At 39.4% G+C, this 23,350-nt stretch overlaps 2 protein-coding genes, 1 non-coding gene and 1 pseudogene across 3 annotated transcripts; 1 reads left to right on the top strand and 3 right to left on the bottom strand.

Annotated features, from left to right (window-relative positions):
- Positions 1-1,061: 1,061 nt before the first annotated feature.
- Positions 1,062-7,075, bottom strand: LOC137715499 (B3 domain-containing transcription repressor VAL2-like). Its single transcript, XM_068454844.1, has 13 exons — positions 6,665-7,075; positions 6,350-6,488; positions 5,589-5,670; positions 5,380-5,475; positions 4,323-4,963; positions 4,140-4,236; positions 3,775-3,949; positions 3,543-3,619; positions 3,003-3,425; positions 2,827-2,873; positions 2,482-2,595; positions 2,334-2,401; positions 1,062-2,188 (listed from the first exon to the last, which is right to left on the bottom strand). The coding sequence occupies exons 2-13, from the start codon at positions 6,460-6,462 to the stop codon at positions 1,449-1,451; spliced, it is 2,673 nt and encodes an 890-aa protein (XP_068310945.1). The 5' UTR covers positions 6,463-6,488; positions 6,665-7,075; the 3' UTR covers positions 1,062-1,448.
- A 2,498-nt stretch (positions 7,076-9,573) lies between these two features.
- Positions 9,574-10,494, bottom strand: LOC137715660 (uncharacterized mitochondrial protein AtMg00810-like). The gene has a single exon (XM_068454998.1). The coding sequence runs from the start codon at positions 10,492-10,494 to the stop codon at positions 9,574-9,576; it is 921 nt and encodes a 306-aa protein (XP_068311099.1).
- A 9,067-nt stretch (positions 10,495-19,561) lies between these two features.
- LOC137716662 (small nucleolar RNA snoR100) lies at positions 19,562-19,668 on the top strand. The gene has a single exon (XR_011065727.1). It is a non-coding gene; the product is annotated as a small nucleolar RNA snoR100 (small nucleolar RNA).
- Positions 19,669-19,690: 22 nt separating this feature from the next.
- LOC137715824 (trans-cinnamate 4-monooxygenase-like) lies at positions 19,691-22,802 on the bottom strand (annotated as a pseudogene).
- Positions 22,803-23,350: the final 548 nt, after the last annotated feature.

The raw sequence follows: 23,350 nt of genomic DNA, 5'->3' as shown, positions 1-23,350 counted from the left end.
CAATATTTGACCCTTTGTAGTGCCGTGGTAGATTCCTCAATTATAAATAAAGAGTTCTTTAAAGTTTGACTTTATTATTTCACTTTATATATAATCATAAGAATATTTATTCAAAGAAAGTTAGATATGTCGTGAAGAAATAAAGTGCATCCCATGTTTTGGCAACAACGATTGGTTGAGTTGGTAATGATTATTTTCTTTTTAAAATCAAGGTTTAGGTTCAAGTTCAATTGCTGACAATCTCTTTCGGTGATCAATTTGTAAAAACAAAAAAAATTGGCTAAGACCCATTTCTGTGAATTCTTAAAGAGACTTGTATTATGCCCTGATACTAGAATGTGACAGCCTCCCATCCTCATAAACTTTCCTTGACAAAAAAATAAAAAATAAAAAAGCCTCCTATGTTTCTATTATTTGGCGAGAAATTAAACAAATAAGCAATAAAAATGCATATAAATCAACGTCCCGGCCAAGAACAAAATAGTTAATATTACGGCCGGCGAAATTTTTTTGTTTTTCAAGTACTGTAGCCAGTAATAAACTTAAACTTGTCTGCTGCTATCGAAATATTGGTCTTCACTCTTTGCTTTGGTGAATTTTAGGTAAAACCCCCTGTCATTTTAACGCCTAGTGATGAAACAACAATGGCCGAGTTTGTTTAGGATTCAAAGATCCGGAGCACATTTTTTCACCTTCTGCACTCTATTCAATGGTTAGAAGAAGAGAGTGCACAATGTGAAGAGTTGAGACATAGGACACACTTCGTCATGACCACCTAACTCGGATTTTCTTGTTGGCTTCGTTCTTCTCTTTGGCACGCAAGTTCCCATCAAACAGGGATTATCATATACAACCGATGTTGCTCGTAACAATTAAAATCATTGGCCTTGTTTTTCCAACCTCGCTCTCATCTAATTTGAATTCAATTCACCTGACCCGATAATACCCATTTTGGAAAAGTCCAATGCCAAAGTCACTGAATGGGTAACGTCGGGTCTCCAAAACCCGATGTCATAGGTTCAAATCCTAAAGAGCATGATTCCGTTCTTGATAGGTATAATTACAACGAAATAACTTCACTAACTTGAACAGCAAGCTGAATTTTTCCTTCTATAGAGTTGGTTTGAGATTCTTCAGTGAGCTCTAGAAAATATACCCATGACATACACCGTTCAACACAAAACACTTGAAACCCCGAAGAACAAAGGAAAACCCTTAGCACTCAACATTAACAGTTAACAAGTGATGGATTTTTTTTCCATAAGATTGATTTTTTAAGTAATCTCGTCCAAATCCGATTGCCGCAAAAGGGAAGCGTTCATGCAAAAAGAAAAGATTACATTCACTGGCTGTGAAGAACTGGTAGAGATGTATAGCACTGGCCTCTATAAATAAAGCAAAATAAAGATATACTTCCGACAAAAAAGAAGGGCGACGGTCTGATTGTTTCAGTCCACACCACCTCTACCCTCCAAGTCCCACGCTGCTACGGACGAAAGGCTGCCTTCATTACACATGAGTCTGTCAGTCTCCGCAGTCTCTTGTGCAAGTAAAGAAGAACCAAGACCAGCCTGTGGCTCACACGTCTTGTTTGTGAGGAAACTTTCCTTCGTGCCGTTCTTTACTGGTTGGCAAGCAACAGCGTCAGCAAGCCTCAACAAGTTCAATCCCGAAACCTGCACATAATTGTGTTTGGGCTCACAATTCAGATCAATTTGTCCAGCACATGAACTTTCAGCCACGTCAGCTTCAATTCTCTTCTCGCTGCTGCTTCCATTCTCCGATGAGTGATTCATATGCAACTCGATCTCTGTTGATGTGCCATTCATTTCTGATTCGTCCTTGTGGTCATTATTATCCCTCTGGGCATTCTCCGCTTCACGTTCTGATTTGCGTTTCCTCTTGTTCATCATGAGGGTTTTGAAGCGCCGTTTTACTGTCATGCACACATTGCATGTGCATGTTGGCTTGTGTTTGCCCTTCCCGCTCGGGGGTTGAATACATACTATGCAAGTGCAGCCTGGGCGATGGCGTGGATGTCTGGTTGTGGCTCCAAGTGATTGCTCACCAGAGTAATCCACATTATCTCCCAGAATGGCAGCACTAGCACTCGCCAGGGCATCCAAGCCAGAAGGTTCATGTTCTTGGGCTTCATTATGGTTTACTACGATTCTTCGCTTCTTTAAATCTGGGTGAAATTAAAGATGGCCATAACAGAAAAATATAAGTTTACCAATGCCTACGTTGACGGGTGTGGTTGGAAACAATACGTGCATGTGTGTTTGAAAAATGTATTATATAAAAGAGAAGGGACACAAAGGTTCAAGTTCTACCTATGCTTGGCCTTAGAAGATTATCTAATTCCTTTTGGCTCACCTCCTCTGGTGCAGAACATGAGCACCTGCAATGATATAAAACAAACACAATCAGTCTTGCATCTCAGTGATCTCACGGCACAAGATTAATGATTTAAGTTGCAACCTGTTCATATCCCAAGAATTTTCAGAGCATGTCCACTTTGGAGGAAGAAAAACGTTGACAGGCAACCTCCGCCACTTAAAGCAATCATCACACTGAGCCCATTGTTCTTGTCTCCTGGAATATAAGTTCCAGGTTTCACAATGCACGCACAAAGTTAGTCAACAATTTACAGCAGACAGCCTACCATATCAGGCACTTGCTCATGTGCCAACAAGGTCATTGGCTACAGTTCAATAGTGGATTCAAGAGACTTGAGGATGCTCTTTGTGGCCGGGTATAAATTAAATACATCCTCTTTCTCAATATGATAAAGTAACATAGCATAGTATATCTCACAATACTTACTCAGATTCGGCAATGAATAGAGATCTCTTCCCAAACACTGGAGGCTCCTGGAAAAATTGAACAACATTGATCAGTCGACTCATTGGAATTTGTAACCTTCAACGGATTGAATATGACAGAGAATCATAACACACGTCTTCGTATAACAAGTGGAGCACTGACTATGACATACTTACATCATACTCTTCGAATTCATGATCTTCTATAGTTACAATGCTTGGTTTGACACTCGGGGGTGGACGAAGCAAGTCCTGTGCTTCTTCCCAAGTCAGTCTCAGCTCTAGAACATCTTCTCTATGCAAGAGCAACCTCTTACTTTTAGGCCCAATATTTCGGGCCCTCTTCTTGTCAGAATTTGACACTGGCCGCTGCAGTAAATCCTCACTTGTTAAGTGACTATGGTTCTCACAATTATGCAAACTCGTATCCCCATCAGCCAAATGCAAATGTCCTGATAGAGCATTTAGGTAAGGGTCTTTGCTTCCCGTATTTGTTTGATAAAGACTAGACTGACCACTTCCTGATACCAGATTCTCAACGACACTAGGACAGGAAGTTTCCCCAGGAGTTCCATTGGGAAGGAAAGATGTTTGGGGGTCCTAATTGTTTAACATTTGGGTAGAAAAGTCAGATTCCATCAGAACAAAAGAACAAAAACACAGTACAGACGTAAGAGGGTGAAGAATATCAAGAAATATGAAATTATGATACTTGACCTGCATATCTAAACTTCTTGATGCCTTTCGGAACCCAATTACAAGTCTGCCTCCAGGATCTATCCGACTGAATGTCACTGCAACAAAAGAACCAGATCCAAATCTAGACTTCAGCTGGGAGTTCTTTTTCTATGGCAAAGTGAATGAGAAGCTAATGAAATAACTGGAAAAATGAAAAATATGCGGACTTTTTATCCAAAAGCCCTCTAAGCCAGAATATAGTTAAGCATACCGGTATCACCAGCTTGAAGTTGCATAGACTGTATGCAAGGCGTTACTCCTTCTAAAACATACATCCTGCTATTATTATTTGGCCAAAATCTGAACTGAAACGTCCATTCATTACCCTTGACATCTTGAATCCTTATAGGAAGGCCTTCTGATTGAGAAATAGGAGGAAAGTATGCCTGCATTCACTTCCAGTTCATACAAGTGTGGCAAAGGGAAAAGAACACATACACAAACAAGGGGAAAATGGAAGGATAAAGAAACAAAAATAAAATAAAATTATCCCCACCTATCCTTCCCAAAACTAATAAATAACATAATCCCGAATTCATAAGAAGCCTTTTAAGAAGTTAAGTTTTTAATTTTTACCTCAGCACATGCTTTTGGGAGAACCAGACGACCAATTCGACCTGCATCGCTGGCACTTAGCACCTTCTCGAACAGTGGCACAATAGTAGAATTCAAACTTTAAAAACATTTAAGGAAAATACCATAAATTCAAATAGACAGACAGTGGCACAATAGTAGAAATATAGAACCGACTAAGGATACTCCCCAGCTAATTTCTGTAGCTCTTGGTCAGTAATCCTTGGCCAGTATCGGGGAAGTAACTGACTCTTCCCTCGCCCTTCAGAAGGTGGCCTTGCAACACGCACATGGTGAACAGGAGAGGGAGGTCTCAAGGGTCTGGGCAAAATAGGCCGAATTTTTTGCCCCTGCTGGAAGGAAGAAGGCATCTTGCTCTGATCTCTTCCCTCCAAAATTCCCCCAGTAAAGGGTTGAGCAAAATTTGGAGTTGCAGACGGGCCTCCCAAAGTCATACTCAAAGACGGCTCAGAGGATGGATTATTCATATCTTTGACCCCTATCATTATTCTACCATTGTCTGGTTTGGTAAATGTTAATGATCCAATAGATGGTCTAGTGATACTTGAAAATCCTGGGCCAACTTCCCCCTTAGGATAAGTAACTTCTTCTCGTTTGGTTTGCACAGGAGATACATTTATATCACTTCTCTGAGATTGAGATGAAAGGTTGGATTCATTGGCCTCCATGACTTGGCACAACTGCAAAAGTTTTCCCTCGTTGGCAGTATCACTTAATGCTCCATTCTGAGGAACTGTAGATTGCTGATCACCGGAATTACTTATTTTCAATCCACCAAATCCATTTAACACATCATCGTTCTGGATCTGCACATAAGAAAATAAGAATCCCTGAAAAAGTCATCTTTGTGTGTATGTGAGCAAGAGCGAGAGATACAGACAGATATATTCTGACAGATAAAGACCTCCAATAGAGTATATCTAAAATTACTAGGGGGAGCCTGTGAGCATTTCACAGTCTGTCAACCATGATATGTCTCCATTTATTTGCACAGGTGTTCCATTGAGCAAGTGAAAACAGAATAATCAATACTATGAATTGACGTCAAGTACAACATAAGATACATATATGTACATGGATAATTTCTGTCCTGAAGACTGAAGTTAAATATCAACCATGGACTCAAATGGGAGAGTTTAATGCAAACGCATGATTCGGTGGAGATCAGGATAGTGACTTTAAAATGGGTATACAATAACCAAAAACCCGAATTTGTTCATACCACACGAGGTTGAGAAGCACAGCCAATACAACCTATACCCCCAAAATCCAGGCACTCATACAATGTCTCTGAGACTATGCATCCACAGTGGAGAGGCTGCACAAAATTGAATAAATTTTGAAAGTAGAGTCAGAGAGAGTAACGGAGGAGCGAATGTGAAAGAGAGCTTCAATACTATTTTTTTTTACATGACCAAACTGCAAGCTAACCTTGTGGCACAAATTGCAGTCCCTCCAACCAGTTTCCCCAGAATGGAATGTATTGCAGTAAACTGAATTCTCATACTCAACTCTGGAGTCCACGCAATGCCATGACCAGCAATGGAAGATATATTGTAAACCAACAGGGGAAATAGGTAAGTGTAATACAAAATGCAAAGTACTTTAACGGCTGAAACAACACGAACTGATGAGAAAGATAAGCACTTCTGCCTACTACATTAAGATGACTATGGCTACAGTTAGGTTCTCCAAAGGTTAGTTGATGTAATTTGGGCCCCAATCACAGGGAAAATTTCTTCATAGTTATTCAACAACTTGGGTTACAATTTTCTTATTCATACTTAAATTAGCCGGACCACAAGGATAGAAAAAGTTCAGCACACTATTGAACATACTCTTACGGTAAAAAAAAAGTTAAACAATTTTCTTATTCTTGATATTTCTCCTTGGTATTTCTACTAAGGATTATAATTGCAACCCGATTATATGTTGATTATCGACAATGCCTCTAATTCCTTCATGTCCAACGATAAAAATAGAAGCAGCTCATGAACAATGCAACTAGTCCAAAACCCACAAAACACACATAAAAATCACAACACAAAATAATCGCCAATACACACAAAACCCCACGACAAGAACCACAACCCATATTCCCATAATGCCCTCCCAACTCCGTATCTACCACTGAACAACTGAAAGATTAAAACTTTGACAAGCAAAAATTAAAAAGAGGGAAAATAAATTACCCGCACTTGTTGCAGAGATGGGCAAATCCACCAGTTCGCAAAGGCCAACCTTTCTTCCATTCGTGCGTATTGGCCGTCCTACACGAAGGATTCATGCAAATCTTGGAGTCCATTGCCCCAAATTCAAACTCTCCAAACCCTTAAATCAAACAAAACAGAGCAATCAAACCCAAATTCCTAAACACCTTTTGATCAAAACCCAGAAATTTAAACAGAAACCCCAGCATTAAACACAATCATACACAACATTTGAGATTTGGGCAATTATTAAACAAATAAATAATTCAAAATTAAATTAAATAGCAAAGATCAAACCTTGTTTTATCCAAATCGAACCCCAAATCGAAACCCAAATCTCGAAAACCACTAGTCATCCAAGAACAGAGCAGAAACACACTCTGGAAACCGCCCAGAAACGGCGGAGGCTGCGGGGCGAGCTCGATAGAGTGAGCTGATGAAGAAGAAGAAGAAGAAGAAACGAGTCAAAACTCAGTCAGCTGGGTTTTACCGTTCACGAACGTAATTAGTCGTAACGGCGAGTGGGATTTTTGGGGGTCTGTGTGGGCAAGACCAGGAGAGAAAGCGTGTATTTAGAGAGAGAGAGAGAGAGAGAGGAGGAGAGAGGGGGAGGAGAGAGAGAGTGCATGCAAAGCAACAGATGCATAAAATGCATGCACGACACTTGAAGACACACCACCGCTTAACAAGTCGTCTCCTTTTTTTAAGTCCATGTATATACACTGTATTGAAACTGTATATTAGAGAGAGAAAGTGAGGAGAGAGAAAGGGAGGGTGAGAATCCCTATTAGGACAGTGATATGATCCGATGACCCGACGGTTTCGTTATGGGCTTTTTTGGTTTGGATCAGCTCTGACCTGTCAGTTGTATTTCTTGGTTTGCTTGACCAAGAAAATGGAAAGACTATTATGACCTTATCTGCCTATATTTAATATTTAATAGGGTTTTTGAAAAAAAAAAAAATTGGTGTTTGTGTTTTATTTTGCTTTTCAATTCTAGTCCTCGACTACGTAAATATATGAGCTCGATTGAATATACTTTTAAAATGATTGAAAACGTTTTTAGAGAAAATATTTGTGAGTTTCAAAAGCATTTTAATTACTTTCTACAAGAAGCATCAGCTATGCGTTTCTCTCAAGAAGCACTTTAAGTGTTTTTCCAAGATTTGCTAATATTTTTACTAAGGATTGTTTTCAAAAATATTTTCACCAAAAGCGCTATCATTCATTTTAAAAGCACATCCAAACGAGCTTTATGTAATTTTAACTGCTTTGATTTAGTGATATTTCTTTTATTTAGAAGAAAGAGATCTTAAATTTGATTATCGTAAATAACAAGTTCGGTATCAATTTATTATAATCGGTCAATTGTGTAATTATATATATTATTATTTTATTAAAAAAGAGGACGAGCTTAGGCTCAATGAAAATGTTGTTCCCTTGTGATCGAAATTTATGATCTAAAAGTTACGGATTTGAGTCGTGTAAACAGTATTTTAGCAAAATAAGGATAAAACTATGTACGGTAAACATTATCCCCTCCCCCAACAATCACAAAATCAAAACCCTTGTTAGCTTGCAATCGGCCTATTGTTTTAATTAAAGAAAATCGCAGTTTGCCCTTTGAAGAGGGACCAAAAGTGTAAATACCCCTTCAAATTTAACACCCAATTGACTTGAAAACAACAATTTTTTTGCCAAATTGAAGACAAATAAAATAAATCTTTTCCATTTTTTTCCTTATAAAATAAATAACTCCAATCAGCAAAAAAAGAAGAAGGAAATACTCCAAAAATTTAATGTAATTTAAATAAGTGACACCCTGAATTTGTAATTAATGCCCTGTGACGATGTTAAGGTTGTCTTGAAAAGTTTTTCTATGTCCTCTACATAAACTTATCCTCTTTGCATGACAACTAATACATGACTTTTTATGAATCGTGAGCCACTTTATTACATTTTTAGGCCTAAATTGGAATACAATAATGTATGATTCATGTATATGGTGCCAAAATTTCCACCCTCTTTTAACGTGAATTGATTTATCCATTAAGAAAAAACATGAGATAGCTACTTAGAAGATTCGATGAGTTCTGACGAACTTATGGGCCGATACAACGAGCTCTTAGTGTGCCATTGAATCCATTAATCAAACATTGGCCTTTTATAGGTTGGGCGATGAATTTCATTGGGACGACCAGCGGATGTTGATGATATTACATTTAATCTAGTGATCATTGTACCTACATTATCGTGACTATATATTACTTTACCAAATGGGTAGAAACATCCCATGTCAATGATACTGCATTCAAGGAAGCTGTCTGACGCATAAAGATAAAAGAGTCGCATCATAAGTAGTTGGAGTGCTTGACACTACCTCGTTGGAGTGCCTGACGCTAAGAGTCCAGGTACTTAGGTCATCCCCAACCGAAGGTTTGCCAGATGGCTCGTTCGTTTTAACCTTGTCACAAAAAACCGTCTTCTACAAAGGGTCAAAGGGCTATAGTATGGAACGTGAAGAATTGAAATAAAATGAGGTAAAATAGTATGAAATAGTGAAAAATATGTGAGAAATGGTGTAGGAAAAAAATTAGAAATTTAAAATAAAATAAAAAAAGATTGCTGGGCATAAAAACAAAAAGTGGGCTGGGACCATAAAAAAAAAAAATATATATATATATATATATATATTTAAAATATATATATATATATATTTAAAAAATATATATATATATTTAAAAAAAAAAATATATATATATATAATAAATAAAAAATAAAAAAAAAACCCTAAACCCTAAAGTGAACTGGGCAATGGAAAAGGAAAAAAAAAAAAAAAAAAGATGGTATTGACAAATGTGTTTTTTGTTATGTATTTCTGATGAATCAAAGGATTACAACAAAAGCACAATATAAAGCAGCATAACTCAAACAAGGGAGAAGGAACACGCCACATTCTCCTTGATTTAAGGACTAAACAAAAAGATTTTTCTGATTTCAATGGCACTCCTTGATTTAAGGAGATTTACATCAATAAGTCACCTAAAAACCCTAGTTTATAGGAGCAGCAACATGTTATTGCAGGAAGTGGGAAGAGCAGCGATAAGACTTGCTGCTACTGAAAACTAGGGCTAGCTGCAGGTTCCCCTTGCCGTGACAGGTTCCCCTTGCTATGACTTTGTGACTTTTTTGTTCAAGACTCCCCCTCAAGCTGGATCCATAAGATCAATGGAGCCAAGCTTGCCAAGAAAGTGCTGAAAATGTGTAGCTGGCAAAGCCTTGGTAAACAAATCAGCCAATTGATCATAGATACGAGTAAAGAGAGTTTGAATGACTTTGGACTGAACTTGAGCTCGCACATAATGGCAATCCACCTCAATATGCTTGGTACGTTCATGGAAGACCGGATTGGATGCAATGTGCATCGCGGCTTGGTTGTCGCACATGAGTGATATCGGTGCATTGCTAGGGAACCCTAAGTCGAAAAGAAGACTCTTGAGCCATATAAGTTCGCATGCAGTGGAAGCCATTGCGCGATATTCCGCCTCAGCACTAGAGCGAGCAATGACATTCTGTTTTTTGCTTTTCCAAGTGACCAAATTTCCACCCACGAAAGTACAATAACCCGTGGTTGACTTTCGATCGAGAGCATTGCCCGCCCAATCTACGTCCGTATAGCCTTGTATGTGGGTGGAACCATTATTTCTCATGAGAATACCACGCCCAATGGACCCTTTGAGATACCGTAGTATCCTCTTAACAACATGAAGATGTGTAACAGTGGGAGCATGCATAAACTGGCTAACAAGACTCACGATATAAGTAATATCGGGCCGTGTGATAGTAAGATAAATAAGTTTACCAACTAATCGTTGATAGTAACCTACGTAAGTGAGAAGTTCACCAGCCGTGTCCAACTTGAGCTTGCAATCCCAGGGAGTAGTGACTGGTTTACAATTAAGCATATTTACCTTTCGAAGAAGATCCAACACGTACTTTCTTTGGTTAAAAAACAGTTCATTTTGGGAAGTTGCCATCTCAATGCCAAGAAAGTAGTTGAGCTTACCAAGATCCTTGATAGCAAACTTCTGATGAAGAGACCATTTGAGAAACACAATCTCTTCCATATTGTCGCCAGTTATGATAAGATCATCGATGTAAATTAACACCACCAATTTACCCAATGAACCTATGCGAATAAACAAGGATGAATATGCATTACTCCTGGAGAATCCTACCTCTTCCAACACTGAGCTTAACTTAGCGTACCATGCTCATGAGGACTGTTTTAACCCATAAATGGCTTTGTGGAGCTTACAAACCAGGCTTTTTTGGGAAGCTTGAGGATGTCCAGGAGGTAGTTGCATATATACTTCTTCTTCAAGTTCCCCATACAGGAATGCATTTTTTACGTCCATTTGGAATAAGAACCATCTTGGTTGACTGCCACAGAAAGACGGACCCGAACTATATTCATCTTGGCCATAAGAGCATAAGTCTCCTTGTAATCCACTCTATACGTTTAAGTAAATCCCCGAGCCATCAATTGTGCTTTATAACTCTCAATAGAGCCATCAGAATGGAATTTTAGCTTGTAAACCCACCTACTGCCTACAGCTTTCTTGTCACAAGGGAGATGAACAATACTCCAAGTGTGATTGTCGTTAAGGGCTCGCAATTCCTCGTCCATAGCTTGTCTCCATTTGGTATGCATGTTAGCTTCCTGAAACGTACAGGGTTCATGGTGGTTTAAAATAACACTGAGAAAAGCTGCATGGGAAGGTGAGTATCGATGATATGCAAGATTGATTGGATGTCGTGCTGCATAAGTAACATAATCCAGCAGTTTGGGTGGAGGTTGGCGAGCTTTTGGAGGATTTCTTTTAACTAGAAATGGATCAACCTCTTGATTGCAGGGAGATGTATCGGAAGCAGGAGCATGAGTAGCATCAACTTGATCAACCTCTTGATAGCTTGAAGAATCAGGAGGATGAGAGGCATCGGAAGTAGGTACATGAGTAACATCAACTTGAAGATAGTCTGAGTTAATATCCCCAATATGATTAGGCAACGGAATCAAGTCCTCCCAAGTCTCCCCCTTACTTGAATCTGCGGTTCCTTTGTGAAAATAAGGAATGGACTCCTCAAATTTTACATCTCGAGACACCACCATCTTGTTAGTAACAGGGTTAAAACATTTATACCCTTTATGGGTTGAAGAATAGCCCAAAAACACCCACTTAATAGATCAGGGAGCTAACTTATCACGATGAGATGCTTGAATATGCACAAAACATGTACATCCAAACACTTTTAAATGTGACAAATCTATGGGCCTATGTTTAAGAACTTCATAGGGTGATTTAAACCCCAAATGACGACTTGGAAGCTTGTTTATCAAATATGTGGCAGTGAGCACGCCTTGTGACCAAAACTTCTTAGGAATGTTCATGTGAAGCATCAAAGAACGTGTCTTCTCTAGGAGGTCTTTATTTTTCCTCTCGACCACCCCATTTTGTTGGGGCATCCCAACACAATTTGTTTGATGAAATATACCATGCATGCTCAAATATTGTGCCATGTTGTTAGACATGTACTCGGTGCCATTATCCGATCTTAATGTTTGAAGGTTGGACTCAAAATGATTAGTAATAAGGTTGTGAAAGTCTTTAAACATAGTAAACACTTCACTTTTGAATTTCAAGAGATATAACCAAGTAACTCTTGTGAAATCATCAACAAATGTCACAAAATATTTGTAACCATCAAATGATTCATTAATTAGACCCCAAATATCCGAATGTACAATTTCAAAAGGCTTACTAGCTCTAGACAAAGAAGAATTGAAAGGTAATCTAGCAAATTTGGAGAAATTACAAGTGTCACACTTGATAAGGGTTTGACACATAGTAGGAAATAACTTAGACAAAATAGGGTTGGACGGGTGTGCTAGACGTTGGTGCCATAAATGTGGATCTTGGGGTTGTTTTGAACTTGAGGTTGAACTAGCTTGGAAGCCTTTGGACAAAGAATCGTTTCTTGGCAAATAGTAGAGACCATTAAGAAAGAAACCTTCACCAATCATCTTCCCGGTGACTAGGTCCTGAAAAATTACATTTGTTGGTGAGAAAATTGCAAGACAGTTTAAAGTTTTGGTAATTTTCCTAATGGAAAAAGTTGAATTGAGAAGGTAGGGACATATAGGGCAGTGGACTCAACTTGGTTCGATATTAACCTAATTTTTCCTCTACCCATAACGGAGACTCCTTTTCCGTTAGCAACAGACACTTGAGATGATATATCTTGAAATTCATGCAAGTTTGTTCTTTGGTTTGTCATGTGATCAGTGGCACCCGAATTAATGATCCAACAATCATGCACACAACTATTATTTAGAGAGAGAGCATGGAGAATACCTGGGACAGCTTTATGTGGTACACCTTCAGCCTCTGCTAGAAACCCAGCAAACTTGCCAAGCATCGCATAATGGTTCTCGGATTCAGTCACTGTTGCCTCTTCAACCTTTCCATTCCCTTTATTGTGTTGAAGAAATGAATCAAATTCATTTATTAGAGCAACAAGACTTGAAGAAAAATTCAACAACCCATTAGTAGAGGCATGATTTAAAGTAGACTCTACCAGGTTTGCCATATGACTGAGTTTGTATGGTGAACTACCAGTAACCTTGTATGGTCCCTTGATGTCCTTGTTGAACTTAGGTTTCAACTCGGGATGAAATATCCAGCATCGATCCTTGGTATGACCAATCCCGCGATAGCCAATTCCAAGATAGTGATCACACTTCAAGTCGGGGCTCTTACCTTTGTAAAACTTCACTTCAGATGACTGATAATTCAAAGCATATGCTCGTGATTCTCGCACAACCACTTTGGTGTCTAATCCCATGACCTATTTTCTAACTTCTTCACGTTGAATGGTGGCACATACGCTTGAGAAAGATGGAAGCTCTGAAGTCATCAAAATGTGACATCTCAAGTCTTCATACTCCGAGCTCAAGCTTGCTAGTAGTTGAAAAATTTTGTCCTCCTCGGCTCTTTTTAACAACACCGTCGCATATGTGGTGTGAGGTCGATAGATATCTAGCTCATTCCGCATAGTGGTAAGGTTGCCAAGATGTTGCACGAAGGACTTGTTTTCTTGTTGAAGAGCGACAACATCTCTCTTGAGTTGAAAGACACGGGGTGAGTTGTTTTGATTGCCATACATTTCCTTCACTTAGTTCCATAGATGTTGTGATGAATTAGAATAGCTGAAAATTTCAGCAATTTTCCTCTCCATAGAATTTAGCAACCATGACATAACTAACTGATCTTTGCACAGCCATGCTTCATAATTTGGAGACGAAATTTCTGGTGCTTTAATGACTCCATTGATGAAGCCAAGCTTGGCCCTTCCACCGAGAGCCAAAGAGACTGCCCTTGACCAAGGAAGATAATTAAACTCATTCAACAAAACTGAACTGAGTCTTTGATTTGGGTTGATATCAACCTCAGAGAAATTTGTAGCCGATGAGGCAAGAGAGCTCTCAGCTTCTTGATTCACTGAATTTTCTTCTGCCATATTGTTGGCTGAGAAGAGTGAAAAATCACGACAAAAAAAGTTGCAGAGTCAGACCTAAGAAGGACACTGCTCTGATACCATATTGACAAATGTGTTTTTTGTTATGTATTTCTGATGAATCAAAGGATTACAACAAAAGCACAATATAAAGCAGCACAACTCAAACAAGGGATAAGGAACACACCACCTTCTCCTTGATTTAAGGACTAAACAAAAAGATTTTTCTGATTTCAATGTCACTCCTTGATTTAAGGAGATTTACATCAATAAGTCACCTAAAAACCCTAGTTTCTAGGAGCAGCAGCATGTTGTTGCAGGAAGTGGGAAGAGCAGCGATAAGACTTGCTGCTACTGAAAACTAGGGCTAGCTGCAAGTTCCCCTTGCTGTGACAAGTTCCCCTTACTGTGACTTTGTGACTTTTTGTTCAAGAGATGGGCTAATGGAAAGAACAAAAAAAAAAAAAAATATATATATATATATATATATATATATAAATATAAATTGGGCTAGCCAGTGAGGTGGCTAAAAGTGGCCAGCCGGTTGGTCCTTTGGCCCTTTCAGATTTCGGGGGGCCCATGAACCCTCTGGCCTAGTCCTCGATTGAAGACAATTTTCGAATGTTTTTTGGCCCTTTGGACCTGGAGATGGCCTTATATAAAGACCTTATATAAAAACCGAGAGACTATGCATCCACAGTGGAGAGGCTGCACAAATTTAAGTAAATTACAGAACTAGAGTCACAAAGAGAAAGCGAAAGAGAAAGAGAGATTGAATTTTTTTAATTTATAAATGACCAAACTGCAAGCTTACCTTGCGGCACAAACTGCCGTCCCTTCAACCAGTTTCCCCCGAATGGAATGTGTCTATTGTATTGCAGCAAACTAAATTTTCATATGCAGTTCTAGCACAAACCCGTCCCTCCAACCAGTTTCCCCTGAAAGGGATCGGTTCGGGATTTGGGTTATCATTTTCGGAGCAGGATCCCGATCCTAACAACCGTACATATAAACATTCGATATCAAGTAACTTCTGAAAGGTTAAATATCCAGTTCAAATAGATTGCAGTCATCTGTTACCATTTTTTTTTACCATGCGAAAGAAAAAAGAAGAAAGCCAATTGTGAATAATATAAATGCATAATGTTGTAACTTCTGAAACAACATCGATAGGAAATATAAGCAAAACGGCTGAAAAAAATAAACTTGGTAAGCAAGAATCTAAGAGGAAAATAAATTACCCACAATTGAAAACTTTTAGGGTTTTAATTGCATTTTACACCATAAGTTTCAAGGATCATTTTCAAAATGAGCCATGAGGTTTCAATTTGTACATTTTACACCACGCGATTTCTCAACTAAAAACTTTTATTTGGTAATTTTGATTTTTAACGGAGATGCTATCAACACTTCAAAAATTCTTGACCTCAATAGGTGCCTTGAGGAAGGAGCCGAAGAGTACTTGCTGAAGCCTCTCCGGCAATCCGACGTCAAACAATTGCAATGCCATTTGAAGGAATTCGGAAACCCTAGCAATGAAGGGATAGCTTTGCATGGGAAGATGACCTCTATAATTAAGAACAAGAAACTATACAGAGTAGAATCCTAAAGGCCTAACATTTATACCCATCGATACTTTAAACATGTCTGATGCATAAGATTAGTACAATGTAACCGTTGTTAATTTCTTCATTGTTCGGACGTAAAACAGATTTAAATTTAAGCATATTTTTTGCCTCCTCCTTCGTTTTGGTACCGTACAACATAAATTCTAGACCGGTATGATCTGCATTACACAACTGAATATGATATTAATGAAGAAAAAACGTACCGTGTGGTTTGATGCAACAGAATCCTCAGGTCTATTAGAATGTGGCAACCATGTTGCAAACGTGTTATATCTTCTTTATCCCGTTGTGCGCACCTGCCTCCTTCAATACCTCTGCACACAAAACCTGAACGAAGGTCTCAAGCATCATCACTCGACAAGACGAGTCAACAAAATCACTCTGTTGTTTACTTTCTTTGTTTGTTTCCTGAGGATCAGCTGTTAGGATTTTTCCGTAATGTGAGTAATAATAAAACCATAGTTTACGGTATGTCAAGAAAACAAGTGGACTTACATTAATATTGGACTTGTAGAGTAATTTAATTATGATAAATTACAGAGGAGGGAAACAACAAAACTCAAACTTTTGAATTAGAGTTGGTTTCAAACTCTAAAAACTGACATGTAATTGTTGCCATGATTGGAGGAGCAGTTATCATTTTAGACGATAAAAATAGCTTGGTCCCTCTTCTCAGATTACCATGTTCATATGGCACTAGTCCTATTGAAAGTGAGAACTATTACGAATCCAAGAGAAGAGAAGAACCTTGCTGCTAGGTTTTCATGGCGAATCCTGCAAGTAAGCTTATTGTCTTGTACACTTACATGGAATACTTTTACTGAGTGATGATTTCGCGTTGATGTAGTTTATGGTGTGGTTGATGATGTTGTTGGTAAACAATGAATGTTTACATCAGCCTCTCCCATTTCTGTATAAACAGTAAACGAAACACATTAGTCTGCAGGCAAAATCGAAAAAATAATGAAACAAACATTTGTTAAACCTTTGTTATCACAAGACAAGAAACAAAAGGGAAGTTCAAGGTAGTTAACCTTCGTTGCGATTTGGACATGGAATACGAATTTCGAAACCACTGTGATCCTGTGCAGCGAAAACCTCTTGGTACATATATAGGATAGGTTTTAAGGCTCTAGAGTTGGGGAACCAAACATATATATAAACTCGAGGGAGATAAATACTTTAATGTTTGTGTAACATGCTCTTTTTCATCTATTATGCTTATATATGTGGCTGGAGTGTTCATAGATGACGAAGTCTTCTCGGCTCGGTGAGGGAAATAGGTTAGTTTTACACCTGCCGTTAGTCCTGGAGCTGCATCTTTTCCTTTCTCGCATTCACTATTCTTGTTCCATTGTTGATTTTCCATGTACGAATTGTTCAAAATACAGTTTTCTTCCTCCAGCTTAGATTTTTTGCATGGCTGCCATTCAGCTTTTCTTCCCTCATCTTTGCCGACACTTTCATGCGCTGATAAGTCAGGAGATGGCGTCTCGCCATTAGAGTAATGGAACTCTGGTGTTCTTGGTCCATAACCAATCTTAGGTGTCATAGGAGAGTCATGAAATTCAAAGTTCCCGGAAATAAAACTGCCGGAAGGTGAACTTGCAACAGGTTAAGAGGGTTCAAAAGGAGATCTAGAATTGAGATGTATTTCTGGGACAGGACTTGCACTGAAGGGATCTCCAAACAAAATTTTAGAGCCTGCAGACGGGCAGTTTGTGTCTGACTTTTGATGGAAAGAACTGCAACCTGAATTATTGTCAACTGGCAGATATCCTTCGCCAGCAAACCAATTGCTGTTTTCCTGGAGATGAGAGTTTAAGTAGTGGGATGGTTTGAAGATTGACGAATTTGGCATCTTTGTTGAGCCGTGTAATTCTCTGGTTGAACAGCATGCCTACTTTTGTTCTGTATCTTTTAGGTAGAAGTTATATTTGAATGATTTCCCTGGCCCGAATATGCATTGTCATGTCGCTTCTTGCTCCAATTCCTGGTTGATTTTGACAATGAACTATCGATCGTATTGTCCCTTACTGAGGTTAAAAATTGGGGGGGAAAAAAAAGAACATTAAGGTTTTTAAGAAAACATCATCAAAGTGGCAATTACAGAAAACGCCTCATATCTTCACTTAATAGATATACCCGCACTTGATGAGCAAGACTCTTCGCTGGCAAAAGACACAGAAGGTAAGGAAACATACGATTTTATCAGTCCGAGGAGGGGAAGAAATGAATGGAAACAAAAGAATGCCACTAATAACCGCAGCGAGCTCAGATCATCCCTTTCATCTTCATTCACAAAGCAAGACCAATCTGGTTGCCTGGTTACACCGCCGAAATCATAATTCCTTCCTACTGGATGGTGCCTGTCTGTAATCACAAGAAGACACAACTCTTGAGTGTATGTCAACATGTAAAGAAATTTTAGCTTACTCAGAAGGCGTACCTTGCCCTATTGGAAAACACAAAATCACGATCATTTTTCTGAAGTTTGGTGCTTCGAATACGAATGTTCCTCTGATCAGAGAGAAGTGAGCAAAGCATTAGACAAAAATCCAGAGATAGAAGCAAACAATTCCATTTCATACAAAGCTAAAATCACAGTTTTAGCACAATGTTTCCATGTAAGCTCTTCATAACATGATCTAAGAAATGGACACAACGCACAACTTAATCCTACTGTGCAATACCGACAAAGTAAAAACAATTTGAGGAAGAAAAAGTTCAATTACATATAGGTAATAGCTTCTTGAACCCCAACAATCTGTATTTTCATATCTGTACGCAGCTACACGGAGGCTAGTTGAAAAATTATACGCTCAGTTCATTTGGGAGGCTAGTACGAGACAGAAAACACCTAAGATATCGAACTTGTCTGTCTATGTCCAGAGTAGAATTTCACCGGAGTTTCATGCAAATTGAACCTAGAGACCTAGAATATATCATTACATGCATCAATGTCAGATAACCCTTAGGGAATGTGTCAACAATGCATATCAAGCTAAATGAAATGATGGTATGTATCATAACTCATCTGCAGTTTTAATGTCATCTGCGGTTTCAGTCACTAGGGTAAAATGTCATCCACAGTTTTAATTAAAAGTTTAAAACAATGTTTTTTTTTTAACAAATGATATTATCTACACTAAGGGGGAGGAGGTGGGTTTGGCCTCACGATGGGCTAGCAATAATGTGATTCAAAATCGCCTTTGACAAGAATCAAACCTAAAACCTCTCACTTACAAGTGAAGAAAAAAATACTACTAACCCGTAGTACTAAGTGACAATTTAAAACAATTTTTTGTTTATGCTTATTATCAACAATTTTTCTTTTTTGAACAAACAATATTATCTACACTAAGGGGGAGGGGGTGAGCTTAGCCTCACAATGAGTTAGCAATAATATGGTTCAAATTTGCCTTTAGCGAGAATCGAACATAAGACCTCTCACTTACAAGTGAAGAGAAATAGTCTAAAAGGCTCAACTACTTACTAAGCCCAACAAAATTGTTCCTACACCGCTGGCCTTGGGCCCCATATGAATGCGCCCCATACCCTCCAGAGGGCCGTGCACTTAACCAAACCCAAGGGTAGTCTCGTTAATTCACAGAAACAGGCGTGGCCCTTTCGTAATTTGACACACCTTCAACGTCGCATAAACCCTAACAGATCAGATCCCTCTCCAACCCTATATATACCAGAGCAAGAGAAACAACGCTCCATAGCAGCAGAGCGCAGTTCTGAAAACTTTCTTCCATATTTTCCTATTCCGACCCATTCCTTTCGATTTTTCGCATCCGAATCCTCTGCATTTTAATTTTCATCATTCGCATCCTTTGATTTTGCTTTTTATCATTTGAATCCTTTGGTTTCAACGCATATAACACTTGAAATTGTGATTTTGTTTCGATTTATAGGGTGTTAATTAGAATTTACAGATCATTTACGGATCCGTGCACAATAAGCCGATGCTTTGGATACAAAAGAATGAAGAAAGCATGGTTATGTGCACGGAAATTGAATTGCAAAGGGTCCGCATGTCTGCCCTCTCTGAATTTCTCTGATTTGAGGGCCTGGTTACGACCCAAATTATCTTTTCTATCTTATTTCCTCCTTGTTTTTTCTTGTTTTCGAGATCGAATTTTTTCTGCTTTTTAGCCCCTGAATCAGGTTCTTGTTTAAAAAGTGCTTCTATGGAAAGCACTTCTGTCAACAAGTGCTTTTCTTGAAGCTCTTTTGTTAGAGGCCTTGATAATTTTGACTTGGACGTGTTTACAAATTAATTTTAATTTTCTTGTCAAACATCGTGGAAAGTGCTTTTGATTTTATTATTTTTCATTCCAAAATGTTATCTATCGACCCATCAAATACACGAATAGAATGAACTCAGCAGTTTGTAGAATAAATGCTTGAATAGAATGAACTCAGTTATTACGAGTGAGGCTTCATGTTAATTATATACACTTAATTACAAGTGATGAGGTTGTTATAGAAGGTAGACTAAGTAATGTCATTAATAAAAATTGTTAATTATATGCACTTAATTACAAGGGATGAGGTTGTCATAGAAGGTTGACTATGTAATGTTATTAATAAAAATAAGTACGTATATTAAAGGTAAATGTATTACCAATAAGAAAATATTTCACACAAACATTATACACCAGAGGTCCAAAACCACAATAATTACAAAGAACAACATGGACCTCAAAAATACAAAAAGCAGACAAGCCCAAGTCTACATTGTAGCCCAACATACACAAACCAAATTATCTTTTCATATGAAACTCCCTCCACCGTCGACACACCTCAGAACGAAGCAAAGCCAACCTCCATCACTATCCAGAAAACCAAAGTTACCAAAGTTGAAGAAGAAGAAGAAGGCCGCACCATCCTCCACGGACCACCAAAACAATGGCCACCCACCGGAAAAGACCAACAAAGGTCAACAAGCATGGTGGTGTGGACATCCGAGCCAAAATTCAAAGCACGCTCCCGTTAAAATGCGAAAAATCGCAAGAAAAGGTAGGCGAATCGAATTGAGATTTAGTGAAAACATAATGAGGCCAAATGGTGAGGAGGGTGTAGGAAAGAGAACATGTGGAATTTAGGATCCATATGGTTATAATAGAGGCCAGAAAGGTGTAGATTGGTACGGGAAAGGGGGTGGGCTTATTGCAGATAACAAAAAAAAAAAAGAAGGAACAAAAAGTAGAAGAAAACAAGAAAAGCATGGACTGTCCGGCCGGCCGGAAAACGAAAGAGAAAGCAGAAACTCACACTGCGGTGAGAAAGACTATCATCCATTAATTCTAAGTTCATAAATCTAAATCACCAAAGAAGAAAGAAAGAAAAAATTCATAAATTTACATTTTCACAGCCCACGCCTCATTTCATATAATCAAAATCATCCTCCCCAAGCATCAACCTGTGCCCTCGGCTTCATCACAATGGTGGAATGCTTAAGGATCTGCAGGGTGAACTGCCCACATTTCTCCGAGGTGTCGACCTTGGACTGTCCCGGCGGAGGAAGAAGCTCCAAGTTCTGGACTAAACGTCCAAATGTAATGCCCAAAATTGAAAGGGCTAGGATAATTCCCGGACAACTTCTTCTCCCAACACCAAACGGGAGATACCTGAAGTCGTTCCCATTAGCCTCCACCTTCGACTCCTCCTCCAAAAACCTCTCGGGCCTAAACTCCTTTGGCTTCCTCCACAAGGCAGGGTTGTTTGTCAACCACCCAGCATTCACCAAAATCTTGCTTTCCGCCGGGATGTCAAACCCGCCAAGCTTGGCGTCCAGGAGGTTCATGTGGGGAACAAGGAGTGGGGTTGGCATGTGAAGTCGAAGAGTCTCCTTGATCACGGCTTGCAGGTAGGGAAGTTTCTGAACGTCGGGCTCTGTGATCTGAACTCCGCGGCCGAGGACTGCATCAAGTTCTTCACTCAACTTCTTCTGGATTTCGGGGTGGTTCACTAGCTCGACAATTCCCCACTCGATCGACCACAAAGTGGTGTCAATAGCTGCTCAACAAAGAAATGTGACGCTAGCGGCCTAAACTTGGAACTTAATTGAATTTGTACATAAAATGCAAGTTACAGAAGGACAAGGACAATCAAATTGTTTAAACGGATGATCTCACCAGCGCCATTGATGTTGTCAAGGATGTAGTAAATATTGTCGTCGTTGATTTCTCCCTTGTGCTGCGCGTCGAGGAGGTGGTCAATGGCGCACTTTAACCCTTCATTTGTTGTAGCCTGTGTGCTCCAAATTTTCCTGCTCCAAAATTAGAAGAGTTGAGTCAGACTAGCGATTTTCACACTTCCGTTTTAGTCCTTGCACTTCAAATTGCTTACTTCCTCTCGTCAATGAAATAGTCCTTGAACAGCTGCATCCTCTTCTCCTTCACTTCCTTGCACATCTTCAAATACCCTCTCAAAACGGCCTTAATATCGGGCTAAAATTGCCGTAGTTGTACTCGAAGCTCTGCGCCAATCCGCTCTTCTCCCCGTTCGATACCTTCAGCTTCACGAACAGGGGATCCTTCTCGCTCTCGAATCGCCGATCGAACATGATTCTGTATACGTTGTTGTACATCATCAGCTGCAGCCGCCTCCGCAGCACCATCCCACTGGTCGCCGCCTCAGGCTGCTTTTTCACATCCTCGACGACCGCCGCCGCCTCCGATTCCAATCCGTGGCGGTACAGCTGGACGACCTTGTTGGTCAAGAAGGGGACGGTCATGATCCGCCGCATTTTCCGCCAGTGCTCGCCGTAGACGCTGAACACCATGTCCTGGCCTTTACCGGTGAAGATATCAACAACGACGGTTCGGCTCCTCGACCCGAATTCGACTCCCTGGGTGTGGAGCACCTCCTTGGCGAGCTCCGGCGACGAGACGAGGAGGAGGTTGTGCTGCCCCATGCGGAGGAGGAAGCAGTCGCCGAATTTCTTGGCGAGGTCGGAGAGATTACGGTGGTTGAGGTCGTTGCCGACCTGGAGCCAGTTTCCGAAAACGGGTACCGGTATGGGACCCGGCGGGAACTTGAATTTCTTGCCGCGGAGTTTTGAAATGGCGATGGCAACGATCACGGCGACGAAGAGACCCAGAAGGGTCTTTTCCAGGAGAAGGAGGTCCATTTTTTGGGGTGCGTTGGTGTGGTGGGTAATTTGGTGGGTGCACAGAGCGAAATGCTGAGAGTGGGGATGGGAGAGTGAACTGGTTTATTGGGGGTGGGAGAGTGAACTGGTTCATTGGTGTGGTTTTGGGTTTCTTGGAATTTACAGACTGGGGCTTGTAGCTTGCATTATTGTAGGAATGACTGTCGGAGCAGGAATGATGATTTTTCACTAAGATCGGTATATGGAATAGTACATCATGTGTTATTTTACAAATGACGAAATATGTGTGCTAAAAAGTTGATAACTTAAAAAATAAAATTTCTCACTACTTCAATTAAAACATGTGATGTACCACTTATATTTCCGTCACAATTAAAAATTTCTCCTTATCTGAATAATTAATTTTTTCTTTTGCTTACGACTATAGAATATAGATGAATGGTAATTTGTTAGATACTGTTTGATTTTTGTCCTGGATGAATAGTGATCGTGAGTGATTGATCCTAATTTTTTAATTACGACTTGTTCTGTAATCCTGTCGTGCTTGAAATTATCCCAACATTTCAATGTGATTTGGCGGATTACATCCTTTTCTTCCCAATTGGCGTTGTAACTTGTAATACGATTTGAGAATTCAGGGGACTTTATACT

Source organism: Pyrus communis, chromosome 14, assembly GCF_963583255.1.
Source record: "Pyrus communis chromosome 14, drPyrComm1.1, whole genome shotgun sequence".
Taxonomy (NCBI): domain Eukaryota; kingdom Viridiplantae; phylum Streptophyta; class Magnoliopsida; order Rosales; family Rosaceae; genus Pyrus; species Pyrus communis.
Note: the sequence above shows the minus strand (reverse complement) of the source record. Positions and strands in the feature narration are given on the sequence as shown.

Bases quoted from the DNA above. Each gene is read 5' to 3' on its own strand.
- LOC137715660 (XM_068454998.1), bottom strand. From the start codon at position 10,494: ATGGAAGAGATTGTGTTTCTCAAATGGTCTCTTCATCAGAAGTTTGCT.
- LOC137715499 (XM_068454844.1), bottom strand. From the start codon at position 6,462: ATGGACTCCAAGATTTGCATGAATCCTTCGTGTAGGACGGCCAATACG. The intron at 3,620-3,774 runs GTATGCTTAACT...CTTTTGTTGCAG, and splicing joins ACTTCAAGCTGGTGATACCG to TGACATTCAGTCGGATAGAT. The intron at 2,402-2,481 runs GTTGCAACTTAA...ATATCATTGCAG, and splicing joins AATTCTTGGGATATGAACAG to GTGCTCATGTTCTGCACCAG.